We start from the raw sequence: 15233 nt of genomic DNA, 5'->3' as shown, positions 1-15233 counted from the left end.
TCAGGAGTGAGGCCCCCAGGAGTACACAGTGGGGGCAGGGCAGGTGCTGAGGGGGGCACAGTGCTGGGCACAGGTGGGGCAGGACAAGGTGGGGTGACCTTCAGGGCCATAAAATAGAGTCTTTTCTTCACAGCTGAAACTCCTTCAGATTCAAAGCAAACCTGACACCCTCAGAGATGCTCAGAGGCCTGATATCTTTCCTTGGTTTATTGGATCTAGAACCAGAATACAGATACAAGAACAAAGAGGCTGCAGGAACAGCTGGGGACCATCTTGGCACAGGCCCCTATCCCCAAACCTAGGGACACTAGGGCAGCCACATATCCCCAGACATACCAGAGCACTGCTGGGGCCTGAGCATCCTGGCCTGGACCCAGCAGCACACAGTGGCATGGGGAGGTGGCCTACAGAGTGGGGTGTGAAGGGGACCCTAGACCTGGCTTTAAGAAGGACACTCTGGTTCAGAGACAAGGTTCTGGGAGATCAGCTGTATGTAGGGCTTGCATTTTCCACTGATACGCTCTCCTGCTAAACAGTCCCATGATGCAGAGAGCTAGGAATTGGCTGAGCCACAAAACTCACAGGCCCCTCCAGAGACCAACTCTACTATGTCCTTGGAGAGAAGGCACATTGCAAAGCCAGGCACTGCCCTTGCAGGCTGAAGGTACCATTAAATAACCAAGGCTCCTGCCCCCACCTCGCAAGAGCCAGCTCACCTCCAGGAAGGCTGGCTGTGGGGGATACGTATACAGCAGGCATGGGTCTGTTCTCCTAAATCCTTTCCTGAACCACAGTGTCAACAACAGAATACGAGGGCATCCCTCTTGGGGCTATAGGGGACTTGAGGGTCACCAAGCCCCCTCCCCAGTCTCTGGGCCTGGCCTCACAACACTGCTGAGAGGACCCCGGCCTCGGAACCCACCCTCTATGCTTCTGGGAAGTCCTCCTGGGCAGCTACTCACAGGCCTGTGTGTTGCAATTAAAGCCTCCCTTCCTTTTACTGTGTCTGTGGTTCTTCCCTGGTAGAAAGGGCCAAAAGAGAGAATGGGCCACCACATCCTGGCCCTGCACGTGGTCTTGGGTCTAGCTCTGGTCCTTCCTTCTCAGGAAAGCCTTCCCCCTCTCCACTTGTAGCCAGAGTCATGGATTCCCACATCCATGCAGGGGCTGCTGCCCCCAATCTAGGGCCCATTCCAAACCTCAGCCAAAGACAGAGCTGAGTTCCCTGACCCTTCGGGTGTGGCACTTTCCCTGTATGCAGGAGAGGGAGGCCAGAGAAGGAGCCGGTATGGGTGTGGCCTGTTCTAGTCACGTTCTGTGCCTCTGCCTGGCATTCCATGCTCAGCACATACCAGCTCTCTACTCCCTAGGAGCTTCCCCCTGCACACTGGGCCAGCCCGCCCCCAGGTCTCAGGACCACTGGCAGGCGCAGTCGGTGGGCTCCTGCACTGTGTAGGGCACCCAGGTGGCGTTGGTGGCACAGAAGAGCTGCACCGAGCGGCGCTGCAGGCCCACCTCCCGGCAGCACTTGCAGAAGCGGGCGTAGGTGTTGATGTTGTAGTTGTAGATGCTGGCGGATGGGCATCTCCCGTCGCAGGACACGAGGTTCACCTGGAGACAGGCAGGCCAGTGAGGCCCACTGTGTAGCCCCGCCCCCCCACCCCTTCCCACCGCCACTCGGGCAACACTCACAGGGGTGTTGCTCCGGCATTCATTCTTTCGGATGGTCATACGGATGGTCACCTTCTTGCAGGAGCGCCCATCCTCTTTACCTGGGGGGACAGGCTGGGTGAGGCAGCTATGGCTGAGAAGTGCTGGCAGGGGGCAGCAGGATGGGCCAGACTGAGGCAGTTAGTGTCATGCTAGAGGGTCTCTCTACTGGTGTTAGTGCCCATGCATTAGAGCCCTTCGCCAGCAAAGAGAAAGCCTTCTAACTCAGTGCCCTGGAAAGATGTGGAGATGGCTAGGGCAGGGGAGAAAAGGAACAATGTCTGGATGGCCTCAGGGGCTCTTGGCCAGGGAAGAGGAGGATCTGGAGACCAGGTGGGCTGCTTCCCCACCCCACCCCCAAAGCCTATCTCTAATCCTTGCCCCTGACCCTGGCCATGCTCCCCCGCCCCCCACTCCCCTTGTGCCTCTGGCTCAGCTTCAGCATTCTGACTCTGAGAGGGCTTCTGGGTAAAGAATCTGCAGTTTCCTGGATGTCTGGAAACCCCAGTCCCGAGCAGATGCTTGCATGCCTCAGGCTCACTGGGTTTCCTTTATCCATCAGACAGGGCCAGGGATTTGCCCACTTCACACAGTTGTCACAGAGGTGGAAAGTGATAAGCAGGTTCCTCTGCCTGGACCACGCCTCCCACAGACAAGCGAGCTCAGGGCCATTCCTGCCCTCACTGGCTCAAATAGCTCATCCTTGGGCCCTTCCTTCACCACTCCTGAAACTATAATGCCCACCCTCCCTCCACCCTGTGCTCCCTGCCCCCTCCCTTGCCTTATTTCTATCTGGGGCACTGTCACCATCATGTCCCCAGTATGCTGGGGAAACGGAAGCTTTGGACCTTCCTTTGAACGGCCCCTTCCACAACTTGTGGGTTGTTTTCTCATCCTCAATGAATACTTGCTTTCACACCCTGATACAGGACTTGTAAGTTTGTGTTCTTTCTCTTATGAGGCCCCCCAAGTTGCATAAGTTTCAATCCCCATAAAACTGGATGCATCTATCATATATATTTGACTTATTATGCGGGGCTCTCCCACTACAACATCAGCTCCATAAAGCTTTATTTATGCTGTGTCTGCAGTGCCTAAAACAGGGCCTGGCATACTGATGCTCAATAAATATTTGTCTGATGCATGGGCTCCCTCTGTCACTAAGGGTGCCTGCCAGAAACAGGGTGGAATCCTTTCTTGTGGCCTCTTGGCCTCACCACAGTGGGTTTCCTATCATCCCAGTGGAGGACTCCTGGCCAGAGCTAAGTTCACTTTTTCCTCCTTCCCTGTTTCCAGGAGGCAAGAGGACCAAGGGCTGTCCCGGCCAGGGCCCTCGGGGTCCCAGACCAAGGCCAGCTGAGTGACGAGTGGGAGCAAAGTGGTGGTGGCATTCGGCATTGATGGGTCCAGGAGAGGGGGAACCGCTGAAGCATTCCCACGCAAGCCCAAGGGATGAGGCTCGCTACCCAGCATGCACTGTTGGCCGAGAAAGGCCTTTGCCAGAGGCAGGGAGCAGAGGCCCCGCCCTCCCCTCCCCCACCCCCAGAGCTGGGGCCACCTAGCAGAAGGAACATTGTTGGGAATAGCAACGTGGCTGCATGCCTCAGTCCTGTGGGTTTCCGAGAGGAGTACCTGGGTGGCAGTGGACACTAACCCGTGGAGGAGAGGCGGGGCTAACGGGGACCACAGGAAACAGGGTCCCCGGGGAACCTGGGGAGAGGGACACGGGTCGTAGGTCACACGGGAGCACATGGAATATTCAGGGAACATGAGTTGCGGGTCGGAGATCAGCCAATGAGGCACTTAGCCCAGCTTCCTTGCAGTATGTGAGGTGGACACAAAAGGGTGTCAAATTCTACATCCCTCCAAAGGACAGTCTGAGGACCCTAGGGAGAGGGGAGGCGTGTAGACAAAGGTCCTAAAGCTGACTAGAATGTGCATGCTTATGTGGCTCGGGCTGCAGGTTCCAGGGGCCAGGTGTGAGTCCAGGTCACTCGGACTGAGACAGCTACCCTGTGGGCCTGAATCCCCCCCGGGGGGAATCTCTGAGACAGGGCTCCTGACCACAAGGAGAATTCACCTGGGGGGCTTCCGGGCTGGGGGTCTTGGCAGGGGAAGGAGGAGGCAGAACAGCTGATGAATCTCTGACCTCCTGGACTCAATAGCCCAATGTCCCCTGTCTCCATCAAGAAGTAAAGGCTTTTTGTTGGGATAGGGACAGGAGCATGGGCTCTGCCCACCCGCATATCTGTGCCAGTGCCGTGAGCCCCATGGTAGCGGTGTGATCCCTTCATCTAAACCCCCGAAGAACTAGCACTGGAGGTGCCAGGCCAGGAACCCGGCCCTCTGAGCCCTGACAGGATACCCTGTCCCCCGACCAGAGACCTCACCCCTGGGCCTCCACCGTGCTCACTCACATGTCCTGCAGCATCCTTCCAAGGAAGGTACCACTGAGCCCCCAACCTAGAGGGAGAGGGGGGGAGGTGAGTGGGAGAGCCCGTCCCAGGCCAGAAGCCAAGATCCCAGCAAAAGGCAGAAAAGGCACAAGAGCCTTGACTCAGCTTTTCCTCCCAAGATGCCCCAGGGCAGGTGTGCCAGGCCCTGCCGTCCATCAGGCCCTGGCCAGAGGGAGAAGGCGCCCCTGGGCTGACCATGGGAGAGCCACAGGGACTACCCTGACTGGCTGGGCCACTGGCATAAAAGCTGCCAGTGGCCCCAGTAAGACTGGAGGCTGGGTTAAGATGGTGAGATCCTCCCATCTTTCCAGTGGCGGCTTCCCTCCTGCCCCACCCTGTGCCCACATTAGTGCTTCCTGCACAGAGGGTCCGGGAGGGGAGCGCTGCAGGGGCTGACCCATTTGGGTCAGTGGCCTGGGCTCCATCCCAGCCCTGGATAAGTCATCCTTTTCCTCTGGGCTCCGTTTTCCCACCCTTAAAATGGGTGCAGTTATCCCTTATAGCCCTCCTCCTCTATTATGAAATGGATAAAACAATGATGTGACAGTTCTTTGTAAATAAGTATTGTGTGTGTGAGCACATGCATGTGATTTTGTGAACATATACATGTGTGGTTTTGTAATGCGAGTGTGTGTGACTGGGAGCGTGTGTACTTGTTTTTAAGATCAGAAACCTTTCAATGTCCAGTATCCATCTCAGGAACCTTCCTCATTTAACAATAACCAAACCCTCCAGAAATCCTTTTCCTTGAGGTATGTGCCCTTAGTGACAGCTGTCCCTGCCAGTGCTGTTTTGGCTAGTGGTAGTGCCATTAGAGCATCAGAGGACTGAACTGTGCACCTGCATGGCGTGTATGTGACGTCTCCGAACATGTGAGGATGTGTGTTTGCATACATCCGTGTGCAGCTGTGTGTGTGATGTATGAGGATGTGGGGTGTGACGCATGAGGATGTGGGGTGTGACGCGGTCAGAGCAGGAACATGGAGAGATGTGGAGCTGGGGTGGCAGGGCAGGTACGGCCTCCAGGGAACCCCTCTTCCCTCACTTCCGCACACAGGAGCCCCCCACCCTGCAACACCCCCCGCCAGTAAGACAGGCGATACCCCTGGCTTCAGGCCATGCTGTGAGGGGAGAAGGCTGGCACTGACCTTGGCACACTCGGTCTCGTTGAGTGGCGGGCAGCTGATGGGTGAGCGGACAAGCACAGCGCCCAGGGGCGTGTTGCCACAGTGATGGCGGGTACAGTTTGCGATCCAGGACGCCCCAGGCTGGAGGGCACAGAGGTGGACAATGGGGACTGGGTGGCTAGATGGTCTGAGTGAACAGACAGGGCACAGCTCTTGGGCACAGGTGCTGCCCAGGACCCTGTCTGTGCCTAGCCCTGAGCCCCGGTTGCCTCCTGGGATGCCCTCCCAGGTGGGTGGTTAAGGGGCTGCATACCAAGAACAGGGAGGTGGTGCCGTTGGGGAAAGTGAAGAGGCAGGACACGTTCCTACAGGAGCCACAGCAGGCGGCCAGGTCCCGTGGATGCTCGTACTCCTGATTCTGCAGGACAGGGAGGGACCAGAGGGACCTCAGCCATGTGCCCACCTCCACCCTCCCGCTTTCCTACTGCCCCAAGCCCAGAGAAGCCCCCCTGTAGATGCTCAGAAAGGGAGCTCGCTCCCAGCCTCTTATTTCAGACAGGAAGGTCATCCCTTAAGCCTCCTTTACGGCAATTCCTAGACCCATTCCCAGTTGACGAAGAGCATTTCCACCCCTTTCAAAGACAGCACTGCTGGTGATTAAGGGTGCTGGTTTTGTTTCCATGCAGACCTCAGTCTGAGTCCCGGTCCCTGTGGGAATTTGTACAAATGACCGGACCTCCCTAAACCTCATCTTTCTCATCTGACAAATGGGAATAATGCCAGCCCCTTTTAGCTTTTACTAGAAGCCAGTCGCTATCTTAGATACTGGGTGTGCAGAAGTGCAACAAAGGGTAACAACACAAACACACAAACCAAAGCAATAGGGAATGTACCAGTCGTAAGTAGGTGCTTCATCAATACGTCTTCTGTCAAATACTCGCCCTTGCCAGACCTTCACTCCTGCCGTTCCCCTCCTGGCCTCTCCCAACCCCGCCCGTTCTCAGCACTTTCTACAGAGGTCTCTGAAGGGTCCCCTGCCCGCACCATGTCTCCTCTTCAGACTTGTCTAGAAACCTTGAGACTCCTCTGATTCCTGGAGCACCAGGGATCACCCAGGGCAGCCGCTGCCCCTGCCCACCCCCATCCTGCCCCACACCTACCGCCTCACAGTGCACGTCACACAGCACAGAGGTGGTGTTGATTTGGTAGAAGCTGGTAAGAGGGTCGAGCACGTCAGTGCAGCGGGAGGTGTGGCACACGCCATCGGCCGAGAGTTCCACCACGGTCTGGCCCGGCAGCATCACCCCCAGCTCACGGCTCAGGCACACGGGGGCCTTCACTGGTTGGGCGTGCAGGATGGCAACAGTCACCGGAACCCAGCACGCACATCGGGCCCAGCCTGGCTCTACCCCACAGGCTTCCCTTCCCCACTCACCGCACTCGTATTTGGCGCATCCACACACGTTCTCCACGCTATGCAGGAACTCCTCGTCCAGCTGGGACTTCTCCCACTGGGTGGGGCAGAGGCAGTCAGCACCCCACGCTGGGGAAGCCCAGCCCTGCCCTTGGGAGCAGTCTGCCACCAGGGCCCTTGTCTCTATCAGCTGCCTCCTCGCGGTGGGTGGGGAGGGGCTGGCAAGCTCCGGCAAGCTCAGTCACTCCCCAGCCAAGGGAGAAATTCCCAGTATGGCTTCCCCACTGAGGATCACTCCCCGACGTCTTCTTCAGGGACTTAGGCCTCTCCTTTCATCCCAAGAACCCACGGGCCTCATCAGGGAGGGACCATTGCATGGCTTCCAGCCAAGAACCCAGCTTGGCTCATACTATCTCCCTTCCTCCTTCACCAGTTGAAGGGAGGAGGGAGGAGTGGGGGAGAAAATGAGAGGAAATGTGTGCTGGGGGGTAGGGGGTGAGGAGAATATATAAAATCTAGAAAATTGTGAAAAAACTTTAAACATAACTTCACATTTCTTACAGTATTTTCCCTTCCCTCAGTGGCTGTGCGGTCTGGTGGTTAAGGGCATGGCCTCTGGAGTCAGATTTCCTGGGTTCTAATCCTGACTGTGACTTACTAGCTTCACGATCTGAACCTTAGCTTCCTTGTCTGTATCACTGAGCTCATCGTGGAATCAACCTTGTTGGTATGACACTATATACACAAGGCCCAGGAACGTTCCTGACATATAGTTAGCTCTCAATAAGCATGAGCTGCCGTAAAAAGTATCATCACCTTCATCATCTTCATCCTCACCATCCCCACCATCCCCACCATCATCATTGTACTTGCTCATCACAATGCTGAAGCATCCTCACGCCCACTCTATAAATGAGGACACTGGGCTCAGAGGGCAGAGCTTAGGACAAGAATGCCAACTTGTGATCCACGGCTCTTTGCACTACATTAAAGGAATAGGGTCTCCAGGGGATGGGAAAGAGTGGAAAAGAAAGGGGGAGGCAGGTCATAGACGGCGGGGAGGAGCAGGGTCTCCATACCAGGTGGCACCGGGGCACCGGGATTGTGTCGCAGTCACACTCTGAAAAACAGGAGGGGCCAGGACCTGTCTCACTGGAGATGTCCAGGTGGAAGTCTCCCCGGGCCTCCACGCCACTCACTCTGGCACAGCCCCTCCTCTGGCACAGACTCAAGCCCAATTGGGAGAGGGACTGGGGAGAAGAAGCCAAAATCTCAGCTTCCCTCCAGCCTGGCCCAGCATGGGGGCTGCGGCTTTCCTGGTAAGGCAGGTGGGGCAGTGATGGGTCCTAAGCTCCACCAGTGGCGGGTGAGGAGAAACAGGCCAACAGACCAATCATAGGTGTCCTTTGTCATCTGGGCTTCATCCCGCCCCATCCTCCTGAAAACCCTTTCTAGAGCAGATGTGGAGCCTCTCCAGGAGGGAACGCATCAAGGGCAGAACTTCTGACCAGGGGCACGTCCTGTTGGAAGACTGCTGTGGCCCCACTAGCAAACTTAACAGACACCACGTCAGCTCGAGCTTCAAGGTAAGGAGAGCTCACAGTGCCTGTGAAACGCTCTCCCGGGTCACTCAGTCATGTTTACTACATGCTGAGGCTTTTCTGTGCTCTGGGGACAACACAATGAGTAAAATAGACTAAAATCTCTACCCTCGTGAAGCTTACATTGCAGGCCTGGAAAAAGACAGTGAAATAAATGCAAAATAATTTCTCAACTCTTTTTAAATAACATTTTATATAAAGCTCACTGGTATTCACTATTGGTCATTGATGCTCCCAAAGGAGTTTGGGGTAATTTTTCTTTGTTTGTTTGTTTGTTTATTTATTTGGGGGGGGGGGCGGAGAGAGAAAGCGGATCTCGAGCAGGCTCTGCAACAGCACAGAGCCCGACATGGGCCTCGAACTCACAAACCGTGAGATCACTACCTGAGCCGAAATCAAGAGTCAGACACTTAACCAACTGAGCCACCCAGGTGCCACTGAGGTAAATTTTAACAAAAATCATGCTTACTAACAGACAGCTGCAATAAAGACTTGCTTTAGAAGGAAAAACCTTTTGGGAACAAGGAACTTGATTTTTCCCTTCTTTTGTCCTGGGGAGAAAAAGGTGTAGGAATGCTAAGCACCCAGAGATCAGAGGCAGGGCGAGGAAGGTGATTTTGGCAGCCTCCATCTGGGGATTCTGGAGGGACAGTGGTGGGTCATTCCTCCCCTCCCTTACTCTTCACGGGGGCCCTGGATCCCTGCCTTTGGGGAAGGGCATCCCTGGCCAGGGACTTACCACAGGACTTGTAGGGGCAGCAGCGGTCTGGGCTCCACACCTCCACCAGAGCAGTGCCCATGCCACACTGTACTTGGGGACAGCGGAAGCTCTCACACACTGCGAGGGAGGGGAGGCAGGGGACACATCAGCTGCAGATACCTGGAGCAGAAATCCCCAGAATGCAACATTGGCTACGGAGAGGGCTCCTCCTTGGGTTCCCCCCAGTGTCCTCAGACACCCTTCAGGGCTAGAGTCCTGGGAAGAAGTCTGGGCTCCTGGAGTCTCTCCATAGAACTCCTAGTGGAAGACATAGTTCCACTCTGATGAGGCATTAGCGATATGACAATGTCAGAACCTTAAAGTCACTCAGCTGGGCCTTCCCTCCCCTGAATTCTGTGTCACCCTGCGAGTAGTCAGGTTAGGATTATCAAAAAAATTATGAGGTGGAGGAAGAGAAGGACTTTTGTATAGTGTCAAAGTAATGGGTTACTTTCTGGCTGAAAGAGGAAAACTGTAAATGTAAGATGGAGGCATCTGGCAGTCCCCACCGTAATCCAGGACCAACATTAGCCTGAGTCGCGGTGTCTCAACCAGCTAGTCTGTATCTCGTGATGTGATGTACGTTGAAGCTCGTGTTCTGTCGGGCCCCACACACAACTTGAATCCACCGGGTCTTAGATCTAACTTCTAGTTTATAGGAAGCACAGAGGATGGGGAGGAGCAAGGAAAACAGTTCCCGGACGAAGCAAGTGGATAAACCTAGAAGGTAGGACTTTCTGCAGGACCACAACCCAAACTCTACAATTCCATGTCACGCAGAAAAAGATGCTTATGCTAGATTAAATATTTAAGAGACCACAGGTCCTGGGTTGGACAAACCAGGAAAATCATAGATGGGGTATGATAGAACTTGAAATTTTTATTAACATTAACTGAGAACAGCTGGTTAAAAAAGAGCACGTGCTGGGGCGCCTGGGTGGCGCAGTCAGTTAAGCGTCCGACTTCAGCCAGGTCACGATCTTGCGGTCCGTGAGTTCGAGCCCCGCGTCAGGCTCTGGGCTGATGGCTCAGAGCCTGGAGCCTGTTTCCGATTCTGTGTCTCCCTCTCTCTCTGCCCCTCCCCCGTTCATGCTCTGTCTCTCTCTGTCCCAAAATAAATAAAAAACGTTGAAAAAAAATTAAAAAAAAAAAAAGAGCACGTGCACATTGTTGGCGACATGGATAGAGCTAGACGGTATGATGCTCAGTGAAATAAGTCACACTGAGAAAGACAGATACCATATGATTTCACTTACATGTGGAGTCTGAAAAACAGAACAAATGAACAAGAAAACAAACAAAAAAGCCAGACTCTTAACTGCAGAGAACAAACCGGTGGTTACCAGAGGGAAGGCTGGTGAGGAGCTGAGTGAAATAGGTGATGGGGATTAAGATACAAACTTGCAGTTATAAAATAAATAAGTCACGGAGATGAAAAGTACAGCGTAGGGAATATGGTCAGTAATATTGTAATGACATTGCATGGTGACAGTCGGTGACTACATTCATCATGGTGAAGACAGAGTAACGTCTTCTTGAATCAATATGTTGTACATCTGAAACTAATATAATATTGTACATTGATTATACTTTAATAAAAGCAATAAAACATAAAATAAAAAAGAGCATATACATGCTTATTTTGGTTAAAACACACACACATATGAAGGCATAGAGATTATTTGGAAGGATATATACTCAAGTGCTGACAGTGGAAGCAGGAAGAAAGTATTTTCACTTTCTTATCTTTACTTGGATTCTGTACTTTCTATAAGGCATATGTAGTGCCTCTATAATAAAAGCACTATGAAGATTGGGAGAAGGTAATAATATCAATAGCCTCCTTACACTGAGCACCTCTGTATCCCAAAGACCATCAAGTATTTCATTTATTGTCTCCAGGCTTCACAACTGCCCCTCAGGGGACATCCTATTAGCACCTCATTTTACAAATGAGGAACCTTGGCTCAGAGAGTTCGTGACTCGCCCTAGGCCACACAGCCAGAAAATGGCAGGACTGGGGTGCAAAACCATGACTCACTGACCCCGCCTGTACTCACTGCACACGACCAGGCTTTCTCCTGAGAAGCGTGGAGAGACACGTGAACAAGAGAGGGGGGTGAGGTGGAGAGAAGAAGAGACGCGCAGAAAAAGGAGAGAGAAGACGAGAGGAAGGACATTGACCCTCTGCTCAGATCATCTTTGTAAGCTGGCCCCACTTTTGGGACCAGTGGCCTCTGAGACCCCGGGTGGAGCCGATTGGCCCGGTGTGGACAGCGCATCTGGGGAATGCTCCATGGGAAACCTACACTGTTTCAGACTTGGTTCCTGACACTTGAAGCAGTCGGTGTTGCCCCTGGAGTATCCTGGCAGACGGTCCTCACTGGCACCGCTCTGTGCCCGTGAGGTTCGCTCACATTTTTCCCACAGTCAATGTGCAGTTTTTGCAAATGGGGTCATCTTTAAATTTAACCAGTCTGTTAATTCTTATCCATCAGGTGTTCTTCAGGTCTCACATGCTGGCCGTACCACTATTAAGGTACTAGGTACATAGTACACCCTGTATTAAGGTACTATGTCCTGTAAAATTATCAGAAAGGGCCCACGCTTATTTGCGATTGCGAAACCAAAGAGCTTCAGAGGCTTCAAGATGCAGGGTCGTCAGGGATCCAGCCTCCATGTGCAGATACCAGGGTAATACAGTGACAAAAGAGATTGTGAAGCAGGGGCCTGGGGTCAGAGAATGAAGACTGTAAATCAATGCTAGGAGGATTGGGGTGGCCTCAACCCAGGCCTGTCCCTGGCCCTGGGCTGGGTGGCCATGGAGGGGACAGGGAACCTCTTCATGAAGCCTCAGAGCCACCCATGTCACAGCCTGGACCCCACACCATCCGGCTCCCCTGGCCTGGCCCCGCTTCCTCGGGTGGGGTCTCATCATGGCTTTGGCTACTTCATGCTTCGGTGCTCACTACCTGGGGGCTCCCTGTTGCTCCCTGTTGAACTCCCACGGTCCTGAGGTGGGGGCATGGTGAAGGGGCCTGGTGGCACATAAGAGTCTCATGCTCTACCCACTGAGCTAGCCGGACAGTTTCTGGTGGCACATAAATGTCCCTGGAGCCCCTTACGGTTAGGTCCCCATGTCCAGGTGGGACTCACCACACTGGTACACAGGGCAGCAGAGCTCTGTGGTGTTCCTGTCCACGGTGAGCGCCTCTCCTTCCTGACACTCGGGGATGGGATCTGGACAGTCGCCACAGGCTGAGGGGGGAGAGGGGCCACGGCTGTCACAGGTGGTCCCCCCCCCCCCCGGGTATGTGGGGGGGAGGACCTAAAATCCAGCTGTGACAGACAGGAGTTGGACTAAAGTAGTGTGTTGTGGCTTCATGGGGCCTGTCCTGGAGCAAGAATCTAGATCTTTCCTGTCGACCTAAAGTCTTACACTGAACAAGCACCAACTTCCTCATGCTCAGTAATATACAGGATGAAGCTGGGGTTGGTTCTCTTCCTCCTTCACTTCGCTCTGAACAGGAATCTCACCCTTCTGTGCCCAGGCCACCTGGAGACCCTCTCCCTTTCCTCCCTGCTGCCCAAGGAAACCAGTGACGAAGGGGTGGCTGGGATCCAGCCGTGCACCCGATGGCATGTCCACCCACCGCAGAAGTAGGAGGTACAGCACGAATCCCCCAGGCGGCCCGCGATCAGAATCTGGTCCTGGCGGCAGCTGGGGACCAGCTCTGCCTCACACAGGTCTGGGTCACACTCTGGGGAAAAGACAGAATTAAGTGCAAGGAGCAGACCCTGTCTGGCCACGCCTGGACCCCCACCCTGGCTCTGCCCTGATCTCCAGCCAGAACCCAGTCCCCAGAGCTCCCCTAACCCAGCGGCTGGGCTCCCTTCCCCCTGCCCTCCCCACCTCAGGGTCTCTCACCACAGCTGTAGCTGGGGCAGCAGGAGTCCTCCTGGAAGTGGGTGAGGAGTCGGTGGCCTGGGTGGCAGGTAGGGGCGAGGCCCTCGCACAGGGTCTGGTTACACACTGGCCGGGGGGCCACGGGGCCTGTCACCTGGAGGCTGGGACTCCCCCCAGCCTCCGGCACTGCCCAGCACCTAGACAACTTGTCCCCATTTCTCCCTCCAGCCCCCCAAGACCCATGTTCCTGGAAGGGGCCTCTGAGGGTCACATAGAAGGTCCAGGGCTGGACAGAAGAGCATTAATAGGTAATATTCATTGAGATGGGTCATGTGCCAGCTGCTGTCCTAGATCAGTATAAACTTCTAGATTCTCACAACCCAGAAGGTGGGTACCTATGATCAGCCTCCTGCTACAGTAGAATTGACTAAAACACAGAGGATGTTAAATGATCTGCCGAGGTCACGAGGCTGCAGTGGTGGAGGAAGAGTTCTCCAGGCTGCCTGGCTCCATAGCCTGTGCCTTTAAGCCCTACCCCATGTTGATTCTTGAGGGTGGCTCCTGCCCCCCCCCCCCCCCCACCTCAAGACACTTTCCTCTGCCCAGGCCTTGTCCTACCCATCAAGGCAGAGCTGGAGCCTTTTAACAGTCTTAAAGTTGAGGTCGAGGAAAGTAAAGGGTCTGACTCACCACAAACTGTCCCCAGGCAGCAGGGATCCTCAGTGGGCAGGAGCAGAGCCACCTCCCCGAAACGTGGGCAGGTCTCAGGGCGGGGCCCTGGGCACTCCAGGTCCACTGGGACGATGGTGTTGGGAGCTTGGCACTGGTGCTGGCAGCATCCGCTGAGGGAGCTGTTCCAGGTCTCCCCCAGGGCCCGCGGCACCCCTGTGCTGTCAGTGCAGGCTGCAGTGGGGGGTATGGTGGGGCACAGGGCACTGAGGTGGGCAAGGAGACCCAGACTGTCCCAGGCTAGACCCTCCCTGGGACACTGACCATCCCCAAAGTGGCCCTGGAGGAATGCAGATGGGCCTCAGCCATGGGTAGCAGATGGGCTGAGGAGACCCTAGAGCAAGGCCAGCTTTGGAGGGCCCCACCCAGACAGAGGAAGAACCTACCGCACTTCTCCTGAGGGACGCAGAGTGCTGAGTGGCGCCGGTGCAAAAGGGTGCCCTCAGAGCAGACACAGCCCTCGCCCAGCACCTGGCACTGCTCTGGGTCCAGCGGGCCAAGCAGCCCATCCTGGCATGTCTCCGGGGGCTCACAGGCTGCCACACATGCCTGGTATATGGAGTCACTGGAACACAGGAAGGCTGCAGGGACACAGTGGGCACCAGGCCTGGCTCAGACCCCAGGCAGAGTGAGGAGGGGCCTCAGAGCATCACCTGTGCCTCAGCAGAGAGCACAAAGGGGTTTAGGGGCATTACCTCCCTTCTCTAGATCAGGAGGCAGCAAGGTACAACCCGTGGCCCAATTCCAGCCTCCCACCTGTTTTTGCAAATAAAGTTTTATTGAAATACATTCACACTCATTCATCTACCTATTGTATCTGGCTGATTTTGCACTACAAGGACAGAGTTGAGTAATTGTGACGGAGACCACACAGCCTGAAAAGCTCAATTATTTACTATCTGGCCCTTTACAGAAAACATTTGCCAACCCCTTGCTCTAGGTCAGCGTTTTCAAACTTTCTTAACGGGAAAAAGCAGATTTTACATTGTGGTCCAATACACAAGTGCATGTAGAACAGTGCTCCTCAAACCTGATTGCCAAGGAGTCCCTTGGGAGTTTTTGAAATACCTTTGCCAGGATCCCACCGCAGGGCAACTGAATTGGAACCTCTTGTTGTGGGACCCAACATTAATACTTTCTGAAGTTCCTCGGTGATTTCAAAGGGGGAGCCGGGATTGAGAATTACTGATATATGAAAACAAATTTTTTTCACAAAATAATATTTAATCTTTCTAGGTGGAGTACACGCTAGCATTTTCTATTCTATTGTGTATTTTGAATGTGGGGTTGACCCCCAAAGTAGATTTCACACCCGCAGTTTGAAAACACTCCTCTGGATGACTTAGTCTTGTCATCCTTTAACCGTCATATTGTAGGTGCCGTCTTCCTGCGAGCTGTTTCCAGCCTATCTGGATGTGTTCACATTTATAAATCAAACTACTCGAGGCCAGTCTACCCCTGCCTACCCCACTAATGCAAACCTAACAGGGTGGGGAGGCGGTGGATCTCACCTCCATTCTCAGGGAAGG

The 15233-nt window shown here is 54.3% G+C and overlaps 1 protein-coding gene across 7 annotated transcripts in view; it reads right to left on the bottom strand.

The window, feature by feature from the left end:
• Positions 1–233: 233 nt before the first annotated feature.
• The window catches only part of OTOG (otogelin), a 91390-nt gene continuing 76390 nt past the window's right edge, over positions 234–15233 (bottom strand). For 5 of the 7 annotated variants that reach the window (XM_047824173.1, XM_047824175.1, XM_047824176.1 and 2 more), the window contains 15 exons: positions 14091–14285; positions 13666–13878; positions 12997–13101; positions 12722–12829; positions 12225–12326; positions 9048–9146; positions 7787–7827; positions 6729–6804; positions 6454–6632; positions 5607–5711; positions 5315–5434; positions 4128–4173; positions 3343–3420; positions 1693–1772; positions 234–1611 (listed from right to left, as the gene is read on the bottom strand). In XM_047824173.1, the coding sequence (XP_047680129.1) occupies positions 1411–1611; positions 1693–1772; positions 3343–3420; positions 4128–4173; positions 5315–5434; positions 5607–5711; positions 6454–6632; positions 6729–6804; positions 7787–7827; positions 9048–9146; positions 12225–12326; positions 12722–12829; positions 12997–13101; positions 13666–13878; positions 14091–14285 (1748 nt within the window). In that variant the 3' untranslated portion in view covers positions 234–1410. Of the gene's footprint in view, positions 1612–1692; positions 1773–3342; positions 3421–4127; positions 4174–5314; positions 5435–5606; positions 5712–6453; positions 6633–6728; positions 6805–7786; positions 7828–9047; positions 9147–11199; positions 11799–12224; positions 12327–12721; positions 12830–12996; positions 13102–13665; positions 13879–14090; positions 14286–15233 lie in introns of those variants that run through there. The other 2 variants (XM_047824174.1, XM_047824178.1) reach the window with 2 other exon arrangements.

This window comes from Prionailurus viverrinus, chromosome D1 (assembly GCF_022837055.1).
Source record: "Prionailurus viverrinus isolate Anna chromosome D1, UM_Priviv_1.0, whole genome shotgun sequence".
NCBI classification, from domain to species: domain Eukaryota; kingdom Metazoa; phylum Chordata; class Mammalia; order Carnivora; family Felidae; genus Prionailurus; species Prionailurus viverrinus.
The sequence above is the reverse complement of the archived record's forward strand: the minus strand, read 5'-3'. Positions and strand labels throughout refer to the sequence as shown.